The 15,000-nt window shown below is 45.1% G+C and overlaps 3 protein-coding genes across 3 annotated transcripts in view; 1 reads left to right on the plus strand and 2 right to left on the minus strand.

Moving 5' to 3' along the window:
• The window catches only part of LOC137792610 (immunoglobulin kappa light chain-like), a 2,365-nt gene extending 1,943 nt beyond the window's left edge, over positions 1-422 (minus strand). The window contains exons 1-2 of the mRNA XM_068588350.1: positions 371-422; positions 1-268 (exon numbers count right to left, since the gene is read on the minus strand). The exon at positions 1-268 is cut by the window's left edge and continues 437 nt beyond it. Of these exons, the coding sequence (XP_068444451.1) occupies positions 1-268; positions 371-422 (320 nt within the window). The remainder of the gene's footprint in view (positions 269-370) is intronic.
• Positions 423-3,341: 2,919 nt separating this feature from the next.
• Positions 3,342-4,562, minus strand: LOC137792385 (uncharacterized). The gene is made up of 4 exons (XM_068588048.1): positions 3,951-4,562; positions 3,741-3,851; positions 3,614-3,657; positions 3,342-3,522 (listed from the first exon to the last, which is right to left on the minus strand). The coding sequence occupies exons 1-4, from the start codon at positions 4,495-4,497 to the stop codon at positions 3,400-3,402; spliced, it is 825 nt and encodes a 274-aa protein (XP_068444149.1). The 5' UTR covers positions 4,498-4,562; the 3' UTR covers positions 3,342-3,399.
• A 3,550-nt stretch (positions 4,563-8,112) lies between these two features.
• LOC137792611 (uncharacterized) lies at positions 8,113-8,748 on the plus strand. The gene has a single exon (XM_068588351.1). It carries the CDS (start codon positions 8,113-8,115, stop codon positions 8,746-8,748), a length of 636 nt encoding a protein of 211 aa, XP_068444452.1.
• The last annotated feature ends 6,252 nt before the right edge of the window (positions 8,749-15,000 follow it).

Below are 15,000 nucleotides of genomic sequence, written 5' to 3' on the forward strand. Positions count from 1 at the left end.
GAGATCGTCAAGTCGTTTCTGGCGTCTCCGGTGTCCAGTGAGAAGCGAGGATTGTTCTTAAATTGGTGGTAGAAGGTGCCATTTCTTTCATGTCTATACAACGAGGACATCAGCGTCGGTTTCCCTCCCAGACTTTGCTTGTACCAGTAGTAGATCATTGCGATACCTTTGAAGGCACATCGCAACGTCAAGCTGTCGCCAACATCTGCAGAATAAAAACCGCTGTCTTGATGCACATTTATGGACGAGTCCACGTCGGTCATCTGAGCTGAAAACATTCAATTTGAATCAATTCATCACGAGGTCTGCATGCAACAATTGTATTCACATTAAATATAGCATGCAAATACATTCACGACAGAGAACTAACCTGCTGTTCCCAGGAACAGACACAGGTACAGAGCAACCCTGCGCGATGTCATCGTGTTGGCAGGTTGCAGGTTGAATGAATGAATCTCATCGTTCCTCCGCTCTGCAGAGAGAAGACGCCGTTTGATTGGCCGACAAGAAGCGACTCGTAATCGTGCTTCTGACACTCGTTCAGTGCTTCAAGAGGTCTACGTTCTTCAGAGACGTTCCACTCAGCTGGTTCCTCCACTTTGATGAAGAACATGCCGCCAGGAGTTTGAGCAACGGCACGTTTTTACTGTGAGATTTATTAGTTATTTATTTAATGTTCTGTAAGGTTTTATTGACAATAACTCATGAGGGAACTTTAAAAAAAGCACCAGGATGTATGATGATTCAGTGTTGTGTCTTTACTATATTGTGTCTTCACTATGTTGTGTCTTTACAGTCTTTAACATGCCATGCATCAGCTGTTCCTCGTGTCTGTACACATTGTGTACACATCGTGTCTGTACACATTGTGTACACATCGTGTCTGTACACATTGTGTACACATCGTGTCTGTACACATTGTGTGGCTCAACATTTTGGTCAAAGATTGACAGAAAGGAGACGATGGAGCGTTGCTGCAACCTGCACACTAAAGTCTTCCAGGATTTCTTAAGATTTCGCTGTAATATTTCTTAATACTTCTCCATTATTACCTCTCACGGGCTTTAACTACGACATAGTACAACACATTGTACAGTAAAACACTGTAACTCTACAGGAGCAGACTCACATCCTGACTTATCGACTGTAAGGTCTTGTATTGTTATTTTAGAGCAGTAACTTGTTAATATAATACCTCTACTAGCCAGTAAATTTAAATATATAGTGAAATATTTGACATTGACATGTTCGTATTGCATCAGCAATTTTAATCTTTTAAAAAAAAGTATTTAAATTTGTTACCTAGCATCTGTAAACCTTTACACACTAATATCTAAGTGTAATGGAACGACTCTGGGCGCTATGGTCGCGCTGTGCACAGACACACAGCACACTTCCTGTCTGAAGCCACAGAGACAAAGAGAGCCGAGGGTCCTCCAGAAGTACGACACCCACCGTACCGACAGATCGACTTCGACTGCCGACCACACCGAGGCTAAAAAAAGATCCTCACGTCTGTGTGTCTGCTGTGCAACCCGCACATTACTGCCAACCAGCCGGTGACGGTTGCTACACATCAGTTTGTGAGTTCATCTTGTAAAGGACGTGTTGTGTTGTTGACGAGTCAGAGAAGTAAAGCGTGGAAACATGACACCTTGATTGTTGAAGGAAGGTGTTAAACGTCGCTTTGTGAGGTCTTTACATGATACAGAGGAGTAATTCACACGTTCACTCAGGTGGCGTCCTCCGTCTGGTTGGATGTTGGATGTTGTCTGCGTCCTGGCATCACTGCGAATGGACCAGATTACATGCAAAGTCAATGCACGGACCAGTTGCGTCAGCCAATCAGCGTTGCCGTCATCACCGCCGTTGTTGAATCAAACTGCTGCTCGTCCACCTGAAGGAGCGCTGACAGCGGCTTCGTTCAGACGCTGTTGTGGGACTACAGATAATGTCATGAACCCAGACACCATGGAGGATGAGGTTCACACGTTTTGTGGACTTCCACATCAAGTATAAAGCAGAACGAGTGGTTATTTCTTCCATGGTTGATAGCGGAAATGATAGCTGTTTTTTTTACAGAGATAAGCTACGCCCCCTAAATAAAAAAGTATGAGCATCACTTACATCCGTCTGGTCTAGTTATGTCTAAAATTGTGTTGTTGTTGTTGCTGTTGTTGAGACTCAGACGTCCTGTTGTGGTGTTTTAAATGAACAGAAGCTCCGCATGAGGAGCCGAGGATCCAGATTCATGAGAAAATAGAAGAAAAGCTTTCTTTGAAATGCACCGCGCCTCATGGTTCTCATGAAGTTACTTCCTGCTCTCTCTTCCGTACCACATCAATTCAAAATGAACAAAGGCAAAGAAGGTCTTCGTCATCCGGCCTGGGCATCGCCAGGTGCTTGTCTTGCATTGAGTGAGCTGCTGCAGTTAAAAGATGCTGAAGCTCCACGACCTGACTGTGAAGCACGCATCGTACCCATTGAGAGTCGTCTAGACGCCTGCTGTGGTTTCTCTTCAAAAGCTTTTTGATGCCAGTAACATTCATAGGAACATTTCAACACACAGGGGTCATCTCTGTATGTTAGCTAACTGTGTTTGATTGGTCAATCTAAGATGACTAAATGGTCACATGGTCGGCACTCTGCGAGCTCTGATCTCTTGGTAGTAGTATATTTATAATAATCTTGTGTTTTGACATTTCTTTGCGCCGGTATTGATGAAATTACAACATGTAGTGTAACTAGGTGACCGGAAAAGGATTTCAATGATAGTTTCTGTTTATAAAAATGTGTTTCTTTAGCTTTTTTTTATAATACCAATGGATGATGCCTGTGTGTCTTCTGCTCACTGTGACTTGGTGCACTTTACCAACCAGAAGAAGCTCACATGGGCTCTGAGAAGATGTCAGCTTCTTCACATGTGGCGAGACCTCTGGACTGTTGGAGTTATATGTACACATGTTCAGTCTTTCTTCCGCTCAGCATCTAAGGCGTGATGCGTGCTTCACAAAGCTCTGTGAGATGTGAGGCTGTGTGGCCTGCAGGCCGCGGCCCGGTCTTCCTGTGTTCACGCTCTGCTGTAGGACTCGAGTTTCCACCAATGGAAACTTCTTCTGCAGCTCCATCCGCCTTCACCGCAGGGGCGAGCGACGAACGGTGAGAGAGCAAAAGGTGCGACATACGCATCTGCCAAAAGAAGATATTAATAGACCGAAGGGGATTTTTTTTTCATCCAGTATTACACTTTATGTACGGAAGAAGAACCATGTGACCGTGGCACAGTATGCATTTTAAAACTTTTATTTTATTTGAACATTTAAAGTGTACATGTGGTCACATAAAGGGTTGTTTGATTGACAGGACAGATAGATAACTGGTCGTAAAGACAGAGTCTAACTACTCTTTTCTACTCTTTACTCTGGAGTAAACACAAGCGCTCTCCCCGGCGTCCTCGGTGTGCTGACGTTCACTTGCTCTGTTCAGACTCAGCGCAGCGTAATACATCTCTGCTTCTTGATTCTGCCGAAGATGAAATCAAAAACTATATGTTAGACATGTAGGACCAGAAAGAAATCATATGCATGGGTATACATGCAGTAGTTTCACCCACCGTGACGTCAGCAGCTGCAGAAAACGCCAGATGAGAGACGGCTTCTGGAAAACCCAAGACATAAAACATCAAGCCGGGATCGATGCAGAAAGAAAAAAGTTGAATGCTTTTATTGTGAAAGTCTCACCTTTGCGAGACTTTTTTCTCAACTCGTACACGACGAAAGCCAAGACGAGCAGCACGGCGATGGCGCCCGCCAACGCCGCGCTCAGACAATACACCATGAAGAAAGAACCTCCTGAGAGGCAACAAAGACACGTCATCTCCTTTTCATGTACGATAAAAGTGATTATTTAATGGCTACTGGACGGAGCAAACAATCGGCTTCATCACTTACCTGCAATCTGCACTCTGGTTCCTTTGCCAAACTCGACTTCCCCGCAGGAGGCCACAGCGCAGTAGTACATCCCTGCATCCAGGGAGCTCACGGACGTCAACGTGAGGTTTGAAGTGCACTCTTTCTCGTGTCGCTCGTCGTTGGGGAGATATTCGCACTCGGCCACGCTCACGATCGCGGGCCGAGCGGCGCCGCGTCTGAACCAGTAGAGGTTCCGCGCCGCCGCACACGCTCCGGCGTGCGCCGTGCAACTCAAATTCAAAGAGTCTCCCGACCGAAGGCGCGCCAACGCCGGCCGTTGGACGACGGCGCTGCTGTTGGACGGCGACGCTCTGACGTGGAGGAACGCTCCCTCTCCGAATTCAATGGTGTGGAACTCTAAAGCCCCGCAGTAGTACGTGGCTGAATCCGACATGCCGAGCTTTTTGATCACCAGGTGGTTGGTGCCGGCTTCTTGAGAGATTTGAAACCTCTCTTTAAACACAGGGGAGATGGATATCTCTCCTCCTTGCATCCCAGTTGATATAATAGCAGGTTTGTCTCGCATTTTTTGCTGGTACCAAGAGAGAAAAGTGACAGAAACATTCTGACAAAAGCACTTTAAAGTCACACTCTGCCCAACGTAAGCTGTGACGATCCCACTGTCCTGAGTTATTAATACTGTTTTAACAGCTGACACCGGACCTGCAGAGGAGAAATGTTTAAGGTTATAGTATCGCTGTCTTTATAACCTCATCTGTCTCTCTACTCACATTATAGCCATGCATAAAGAGTTTAAAATACTCACAGATTTGACTGAGGAGCACAAGAAAAACGCAAAGCAGCATCGTCCCTGAAGCTCTGCAGTGTGTCTCCTGTGTTTTAACGAACGCGGCCAACCCTTAAAAGGAGTCGAAGGCTGATTGTGATTGGCTAAGCTGACTTGTTTTCTTTAGAGTCCTGCTGTTTGCCCCTTTTGCTAAAGATGAGTCTGTCTAGGTGACCGAAGGTGTAATTTAGGTTGACGGAGTCTCTTCGGTCATTGCTGGAGGACAGAAGTTGTGACAACATATTTGTGTGCCATTAAAAGGACCTTTTCTTTTAGGATGGAGGTGTTAAGCACACAATGCACAGTGCTGAGAGGGGATTATTTGTTCTTCAAATTGATCAATTTTGACATGCTTATATGATTACAGATAGGATTACTTATGCAAGTGTTTGTTTGGTCAATTGTTTAGTTACTTTACTGCGATATCCTTGTAGCACCCGTCATGCCAGTGATGCACTTTGTTCCAATGCTCGTCTTTAACACCTCGTGTACACTTCATCGGAGGTCTGCAGTTTAGAGGAAACCACATATGAAAACTGACGAGTTCTTGTTTTTTTTGTGTTTTTTTTCCGTCCTCTTTCGGTGTTTCTAGTCAGGAACTTGTATTGCACTCAGAAAGTGGCAGCTAGCTGTGTAGTTAGCTTAGCATTAGCAGTGGTTGCATCCACGGATGAATAAAGAGAGTGGGAGCGCTGGAGGCGGGGTCTTGTTCATTACTAGGGAAGTTGCTCAATGGCACATGAAGCCCAAAAGGCTTGACTACCCAGTTCAGAAGGACCCGGATCTTCTGGTGATCTTCCACAAGCGCCCGTAGAGGAAGTGCACTAACGTTTCCTTCCCCTAGGCGGCAACCTGGTGAAGCCAATGCGGAAGTGTCTTCAACTTGCTTTCTTTCTAACGGCCATCAGGGGGCCAGAGCCGGACACTGCGTTTCTACATCTCTCCTTTGCGGTCCAAACATGGGGACTTCTGTTCACTGGTTGCAAAAAGCTTGACGGCGATGATCGCATTCAAAGATGGCGACATCCAGATCACCAAACTCAACCACCAGACGCTGATTTTCATTTATGTTATTTCGATAAGTCGCAGGTTCCTGCACGTTAAGAAAAGAGCGGCGCTAGCTAGCATTAGCGGTTTCTTTTTCTATGTGGTTTTGAGATGGGAAATATTTCACAATCTACGGCTTTAGCTAACAAAACACCACCAATAGATGTGGACAGTGAAGAGTTAACATTGCTACCGTACTGTCACAGCTTCCTTTTTGCCTTTCTGTTCCTTCTCTTCCTCACCCTCTTCATCATCTCCTTCAGTCTCACGCACTTACCCGCCGACTGTTCTGCTGCGTTCACACCGAAGGAGTTGCACTTTTTCTCAGCGTTTTTTGGCTTTTTTTTACACGCTCGACTTTATGTGGTAAATTTGCTTATTTTTTTTGCCTTTTTGCTTTTTTTTTGCGACGGAAAGTGGCGCGGCTTCTCTGTGGCTTTACTCTGTGAAAAAAGTTACCATTTCCGCCACATTTCCGAAATAACCACTAGTTTGGCTTTATACTTGTTGTGGAAGTCACATATGTGTGAACATCAAACTCCATCATAATACTATCCGTAGTCCCACAGCAGCGTCTGAATGACGGCCGCTATCAGGCCTCGTTCGCGGTGCCTTTTTCGCTTCCATTTGCGTCTGTGCATTGACTTTATGCATGATCTACTCGCACAAATAATTCACAACTCTTTTGTTGTGAATCCACCACGTTCATGATATGCACCCGTCACATGCTGAGGGAGGTGATCTGTAACGTGAGACAGAACGTGTGAAAGTGAATTAGTAATGTAGAATATTGAAGAAATCACATGCAAACTTTTTGTAATCGTTTCCGAGAGCATACCATGTGATACAGACACACATGTTGCCGCTGCCCAGAGCGCTGCTGGTTTCAGTCTGGTGAAAGTTGAAATGCAATTCTCAGAAATATAATCCACCACGGTGAAAATGAAGCTGCTTCTGCTGTGGACTTCACCAGGCAGAGGCAGGCTGCTGCGTGTGACTCAAACAAGCTGTTTGATGCTTGTGGTCTGCTCGTGCTATAAGAAAACCGCGGTGAAGGCTTTACGGATGTTGACACCTTCAGAGACGAGTCCCGACTGACCGACGCTCTCTCACTTCAGCCCCAAGCGACTTCCTGAGTCGTGCAAAGTGACAGTATAAGATGAGAATGTGCGTCAGACCATGTGCAAAACAATGAGAGGAAGCAGCCCTGCACATTAAAAACCTTGCATGTTGAGCTTTTGGCTGCTGTATTTGGAAATACAAATGTATTTTTTACCCAAATTACCAGATTTTTCCCATTTTTGTCCCACATTCAAACGTGCACGTGTTATTTCAAACTCCTATACCAGTGCAGGACGTGAGATACTTTTTTAAGAGATCACATTATGGAGTTATGTCAGTTTTGATGGCCGGAGACGAGTTCTATGGAGCGATTACATTCCTCTTATCTCACTCATCTCAACAGTTATCTCTTCAAACACCAGCGATGGAGCATCTCGCTCGTGGGTTTGCAGCGTGTGGACGCCGCTCTGCTGCCCCGTGTCAACAGGATACGACACATGTTGTGTTTGAGGGTTTCTTTTATCCATTTGTTCGTCACAAGTGTTGAAAATAGGTCAGAGCACCACCTCGTTCTTTTCCACTGAGCTTCTAGCATTAAGAAGTAAATCAGGTCAGTTAAGGGCCGATATATATTCCTTTGTGCTTCTTGCACTGTTAAACACAACAAACAAATTGCTTTTAATTGCATTATACAATTTACAACTTCAACGTGTGTCTCTTTTTACACTGAAAGATAGAAACGTTTAGCGAGAATTAAAATAACACGCTGTTGCGTCGAAGAGAAGTTAAAAACCATGGCTGAAGTTGTCCCCCCTGACACTTAAGTAACTCGGCCCGCCGAACTTTGAGCGAGTGCTGTGAAAATTACATGTTGCTCAACACGGCACCGGTATGTGAAATATTCATGGCCGGTTGAAACTGGTAAACCGCACATTCCTACGATAAGTGAGAGGTTAAGAGGTTACAAAACATGCAAAGAGGGGAGTAAGACTCTGCTTCTGCTTCCTGGTCGGTCATGAACAAAGTCGACCAACAGGCTCGGTGACATCAGTGAGTCCCTGAGGGTTCAGGGTTTGAGGGCTTTGGGGAGGCGTTGGGATTGGGCCTTCGACTCAACTGCAGTTTTTTGTCACCGCCTCTCGTCTGCATTCCAGGTGAGACGCAGCTCTTTGGAACGAGCATACCGCCGACCCCGCCGCGCACTCAGACTCGTTTGGACTCCTGATCGTTAAGTCACGCTTCACCATGTCGGACGAGAGTGAGCTGTACGTCGGGCAACTGAGCTACGATGTCGAAGAGGACGATCTGAGACGGCTCTTCGAAATCTATGGGACCATTGACCAATGTTCTGTCGTCAGAGATAAGGAAACGGGCAAATCTTGTGGCTTCGGCTCCGTGAAATTCAAACAATTTCAGGACGCCAAAGTGGCGATGAAGAACCTGAACGATGTGGAGCTGAAAGGCAGTACCATTGTTGTGGTCGTGGCGGCGACTAAGATGGGCGGAGGCGGCGGAGATGGTAGACACCCCGGCGATCGTGGATACCCCGGCGGTCGTGGATACCCCGGCGGTCGTGGATACCCCGGCGGTCGTGGATACCCCGGCGGTCGTGGATACCCCGGCGGTCGTGGATACCCCGGCGGTCGTGGATACCGCGGTGGTGGTGGTGGATACCCCGGAGATGGTGGATACCCCGGAGATGGTGGATACCCCGGAGATGGTGGATACCCCGGCGATGGTGGATACCCCGGAGATGGTGGATACCCCGGCGATGGTGGATACCCCGGAGATGGTGGATACCCCGAAGGTCTTGGATACGACGGTGGTGAATACGGCGACGGTGACGGCAGTAGCCAATACCCCGGTCAAGAGAAAGAGTAATTCTCAGTAGCTCGAGGATCTGAAGAAATGAAATGAGTTTTTTATGTGCATTCCTCAAATAAACCATGATTCCAATTCCAGTTAAGTTGATTTGTTTGTATTTTATTCCTGAAAGGTGGTTTTGTTTTATATATCTATAAATCTGATGGACTATGAAGCAACTTAAAGGTGTTTTAAAGAGTGTGTAGGAGCTATTTACTCATATTATAAGTTTATTTTATTTACAAGTAATATTGTTTAATTATAGTCGTTTGTTTATTTAGATTAGATTTAGTTGATGTGTTAGGATAGTTTTTTCCATGCTCGTTTATTTAGTCTTTTAGTTTGTTAATTGGTTAATTGCTATGGGCACCCAATTATATAAAGGAGTAGACCGGTATAGGACCGTGATGCACCTGGGTAGGCCAGTCAGTCAGTCAGTCATCAGCCAGTCAGACAGACAGACAGACAGACAGCGACAACAACAGCAACGACGACAGGTCAGGTTTATTTTTTTGGTTCATATTTATTATTCTTTTTATTTACGGCACAATTGGCCACGACAGAGTGGATTGGAGATGAACTGGTTAATCTACTTGTGTGCGAGGCCTCTGTGTCAACCCGAGATGTGTGTTTCCTAGTTAGTCAACACGGGTGCTGACAGACCGCCCCGACGGCAACATGAACCTGTTCATTGAAAACCAGTTCATCTGGACCAGCGGGTTCGTGGGTGTCAATACCAAACGCAAGAACAAGGTCGAGGGTGTGATTAAAACAGTGAGTCGGTTCCTGTACTCTCTGACAGAAGCCAGTCGAATCCAACAATGAGATGAATGCAACACTAAGGCTGTCATTACCAACATCCAAGTGAATATTAAAATCACCTCCAATCAGAATCAACGTTAATGGCCGTGTACATTTTCACATACGTGGAATTTGACGCCGGACTCCAAGCCGTCCTCGAGCCGGTCGCCACTTCACTGGAGGAAATGCACCGGGCAGCACAGCAATGGGAGAGCACAACCCGTCAGGTCAACAACAATACATGTTGTTCAAATCTATCAACAAAACCTCCACACTGACCCTGCACAGACGTGACATTGTAGCACAGCTAGAGAGGCCGCAGGTAGAAGCACCAGCACCCCCAGGTGCAGCAGCACCAGCACCCCCAGGTGCAGCAGTACAAGCACCCCCAGGTGCAGCAGCACCAGCACCCCCAGGTGCAGCAGTAACAACAGTGCTGTGGCTAGTTCATGATTTAATACGACTGCAAATGTAAAAAACAGTAGCATAATCATCATTTCACTCACTAGACACACATAAACCTATGCGGGAAAGCGGCCATCATTAAGTCCTGAGGTTCTAGCTTCTAGGTTTTTGAGAGAGTCGGACAGAACCAAAACCAGTGAGCAGGTGTCACCTTGTAAAAATATTTATAATGCATGTTGTGTATTTGTGTGAAACAATTGTTATTAAATATATATAACTTTATATTATAAAAAAGCAGAGAAGGCCTTGCTGGCCCTGACGGCCCGCCACTGATTGGTGTAATTTTATAAATGTGAAACCATGGCTGAAGTTGTTACCCTCTGACACTTAACTAACTCGTCCCGCCGAGCTCTGAGCTGGTGCTGTAAATATAAATGATGCTTCCTTCTGGAGAGTGACAACAGTCACTGCGGCACCGGTATGTGAAGAATTCATACTGGATAGACGTCTGAAACCAGTTTACCACACATTCATATGATAAGTGACTGATCTGTCAGTCACCTCCAGCCTCCAGCGCCTGCCTCCACCTCACAGCTTAAAGTAGTTTATCAATCTGTTTCATCATTTGTGTTTGCTCATGTAAAGTGTGACTTTATGTCGTCTATTTGTGGCTTTTAACCTGTCAATTCACCTGCAAGTTCATGTATGCACGAGATGGAGAAGTGAAAGAGCTGAGGCGTTACTGTGAAGCGACAAACATCACAAACAAGACAACAAAGACATCCTGTCAGGACGGGGGGCGACAAAACCACAGGTTTGAACCCGATGCGAGCGAGGTTGACCAGAGTAGGAACTCAGAGCTGAGAGGTTTCTTTTCTTTTCTTTGTTCAGTAGCCAGTCGACTGCAGGACTTATAAATACATCACTGGCTTTATGAGAGTTTGAGAGGAACAAACCACCAAAGCTTTATTACAGCTTTATTACAACTTTATTACGGCTTTGTTACAGCTTTATTACAGCTTTGTTACAGCTTTATTAGAGATTTATTACAGCTTTATTACAGCTTTGTTACAGCTTTATTACAGCTTTGTTACAGTTTTATTACAGCTTTTTTACAGCATTATTACGGCTTTGTTACAGCTTTATTACAGCTTTATTACAGCTTTGTTACAGCTTTATTACAGATTTATTACAACTTTATTAGAGATTTATTACAGCTTTGTTACAGCTTTGTTACAGCTTTGTTACAGCTTTATTACATTGTTCTCAACTTGTTTGAGTACAAGGACTCTACAAGGAGAAGCTCTTTTGATGATGCATGCATATAATAAATGATCATATTACGTATTTAAGATGATTAAAAGCTGACCTCATTGACTACAGCTGAAATTCTACAATTTTAAAAATGAATGAATATTTTGACAAACATAAAACTGAGCATTTCTAATGACTTCAGTGACGTGGCGTGTTGTTGTCGTGCTACCGACGGTGCTGAGGTGCTTTAACAAAAAAACAGAAGGGCGGAGGTGAGATGTTGGCTCTCTGTCAGTCAACCACAACGACCTCGGTGGGTGCAACAAACAGGACACACTCACAAGTGTCTCTGAGACGTGTTCGCTTTAGATGTCATACCTTTCCATCAACGTGTAACTCGTGTGTGACGAGTCAAGCGAAATGTGTTGAGCTCTTAAAAAAAAAAGTAAAACAGTGAAAGCATCGCGATGGAGCTCTGACGTGAGTGTCGGTTGACTGCTGCTCTCTACCGACCGACAGCTTCAGTGCACCCGACGGACCGAGGCCAAGCGAGGCCTGGTGATGAACCTAAAGGGCGCTTGGTTTACTCGCCAAGACGACAGCTACGGGGATAATGTCCTCTGAAAGAAGAATTATAATAATCTTCTCTAAAAGAAGAGTTATGATAATGTTCTCTGAAAAAACAACCCTGGCGTTTCTGTTTAGCTTAACCCACATTCATTTGACCCGTCTGTCTCTGATACTACCTGTCACACACACACACACACACACGCACACACACACACACACATGCACACATGCACACACGCACACACACACACAGGGATTGAAGCAGGCCAATTTAAAGTAAACACATGAGGACGATTTAGGATTTTTTACAAAATAAATGAATTTGCATATGCTGCAGGAGGTCATCATATACAAATATCAATGATATATATATATATATATATATATATATATATATATATATATATATATATATATATATATATATATATATATATGATGTGTAGCACGCCGTGTAGCATGATGTGTAGCATACAATAACGTGCACTATAATGCACGCATGCCAGCTATGAAAAGTACACTGAGAGCTCAGCTTAGCAACTAATTCTTTGTTGAATATTAAAGGACTGAATTTCAAATTTAGTATCTTTTATTCAGACAATTATTATAAGAAGTGAAGTTACAGGAATCGGTGGGAGGTGCAGAAAGAGTCACTTGCGGTCTGACAGCTTCAGTCCGGTGTAGACGGTCTCCTCCTCCGGGCTCCTGGGCCTCCGGCTCTTGCTTGGCCTCGGCTTGAAGTCCAGAGCTACGTAGTGCAAAGCATCAAATCCCTCATTCTGCGGGAAATAAGAGAGCTATTAATATTAATAACGGGTGCTAAACGTATTGAGAAGTGGGATGTGTCTATGTAAGCGCATGTTGGGAACATTGTTGAGCTGACCTGGCTGTCAGTGGTGTCTTCTGGGACGCTCAAGTGAGGGTCCAGCACTATAGAATAAGAAATAAAGAACATTTCAGATTTTATACTCATCAGCTTAAGTCATTCAAAGACCAGTGTTTGATTTAAAAGTATAACACTGATATTAAGTTACATTAAATTATATTTAGATGCACTTTCCAAGTGCTGTGAAGTCCACAAATGAAGGTCGAGACAAAAGTCTGACAGAAACATTAATACAAGTAAAGTATGTAAGACAATGTGGTTTAGTAATGTGTGTGAATCAATCCCTCGTTGTCTCCCCGTTAAAACAACAGAAAGACTTGAGAGACGTTGCACCTTGAGAGTGGAGATGTTTCCTCCTGGACATTTTGCAGAGGATGCCCATGAGGACGACGTTCAAGACGGCAGACACGAGCAGCGCCGCGACCGAGCATCGCATCAGGAGAGGAACCGAGTCGCCCTGTTGCTCTGAGGAGACACACAGCGATGGAGACGAGCGATGGCAAAAGGTCTTTTTTTTAAAAATTATTTTTAAAAAAAGAATTATTTAAAAAAAAAAAATATTTCTATTATTATTATTATTATTATTATTATTATTTATTTAATTTATTTAATTTATTTAATTTATTTTACTTATTTAATTTATTCTATTTATTTATTTATTTATTTTTAATTTATTTTATTTTAATTTTTTTCAGTCACTTCCACCTGCACTATCTGCACTTTCTGGACCTCTGTGTCATACTGTTTTTATGTTCCCTTAATGTCTTATTTCTTGTTCTTTCTTTTATATTTATCTTTATATTCAGCTCTTGCATTGTAAAAAAAGTACAAAGCGCAGAATCCGGCGTCAAATCCCATGAATGTGTAAAAGTACATGGCCATGAAGCTGATTCTCAAAGAAGTGGCTTCAATTCCTCTCTGAAAACTTTGCTCACCTTCGACCTCCAGTCTCGTCCCGTTCCCAAACAGTATCCCTCCGCACGTCGCCACGGCGCAGTGGTACGTCCCAGCATCCGACTGACTGGCGTTCCTCATCCGTAAGCTGTGCACGCAGCGGCGTGCGGGAGGATCCAGGTTGTGTGCACACTGACCGCCGCCGCCGCCGCCGCCGCCGTGCGTGTGGATGTACATCATCCCCAAGCGTGAGTTTCTGGCATCCTCCTCTTTGAACCAGTACACGCTGTGCTCCGCGTCACTGGTTCCAGTCTGCACGGTGCAGTTCAGGGTCACAGAGCCGCCCGGCTTCACAGAGCCGGACGCCGGCTGCTGGAGGAAAGACCTGCGGCCGGACTCTGAGGAACACAGGTGTGTAGAAAGAGAGTTAGGAAATGGGAAAGAGAGTCGTGTGGGTGCTAAATCCTAATCTGAATCTACCTTTCACGACCAAAAATGTGCCGTTGTCAAATTCGGTGATGGCAATACTGATGTGTCCGCAGTAGTACATGGCTGCATCCGAGGCCTGGACGTTGGAGATGTTGAGGTGGTAGAACCCTGGTCCGGTGTGAACGGACAGGCGCTTGTTGCCTTTGAACCGGTTGTGGAAGATGTTGCTCTCCGGGAGATGCTTGTAGACGGAGGAGATGATGCGAGGTTGCTGCCCGGCAACCTGCTTGTACCAACACACGTTGTTGGCCCCGGAGACGTAGAAACACGGTAAAGTCACGTTGCGTCCGGGCTCGGCGTGGAGCAGAGCGCCGTCTGGAACGCAGAGAAACGACGGGCTCAGAAAATCACATTTTCATCACGGAGAAACCTGTTTTGTCGGCGGTGACTTACACGCTCCACAGAGGGGAAGCACCAGCACACACAACTCCAACATCTCCGGCGTTCAGGCCCAACCCAGCGCGGCGGCGGTTGCAGTAAAGGGGTCGAAGGCAGCAGCGACGCCGTCAGCGGAAAGATCGTGTCAGCGAGTGACCCGAGTGGAGCGCAGTCTGTGGGTGTCAGCGCTCCGGCTGAAGGAAGTGAGGAGCTTTGCTTTTCCGCCAGCTTATTATAAATCGGTCCGTTGACCTCATCTCACCCCCGCGTCTTTCTAGAGCGCCCTCGGCGGTTAATTCTTTTGACATTCATCACACTTTTTTTTGCAGTTTTGGTGTCGTTGCACAAGGCCTGAACGCAGTCACCGCCTGCGTACGTTCCTGCACTCAAACCAGGTCACATGTTTTGTTATATTTGAACGCAACAGAGTTATTTTTTCTACTTCTTCTCTTAGACGAGGCAAGTTCATCTGAAAGCACCGTTACACTGAAAAACGGCTTTAGGAAAACACAAAGGCAGAATAACAATATGCACAAAACCAGGATGAGATCAGATTAAATATAAAAATAAAGCATAAGCATTATGAAGGGCTG

Source organism: Clinocottus analis, unplaced genomic scaffold, assembly GCF_023055335.1.
Source record: "Clinocottus analis isolate CAN_PGR_092001 unplaced genomic scaffold, fCliAna1.0.p SCAF_21, whole genome shotgun sequence".
NCBI lineage: Eukaryota > Metazoa > Chordata > Actinopteri > Perciformes > Cottidae > Clinocottus > Clinocottus analis.

Coding starts and splice junctions, on each gene's coding strand:
- LOC137792385 (XM_068588048.1), bottom strand. CDS start 4,497: ATGCGAGACAAACCTGCTATTATATCAACTGGGATGCAAGGAGGAGAG. Junction 3,658..3,740: donor GAGAAAAAAGTCTCGCAAAG/GTGAGACTTTCA, acceptor TGGGTTTTCCAG/AAGCCGTCTCTCATCTGGCG. Junction 3,523..3,613: donor CTGCAGCTGCTGACGTCACG/GTGGGTGAAACT, acceptor CATCTTCGGCAG/AATCAAGAAGCAGAGATGTA.
- LOC137792611 (XM_068588351.1), top strand. CDS start 8,113: ATGTCGGACGAGAGTGAGCTGTACGTCGGGCAACTGAGCTACGATGTC.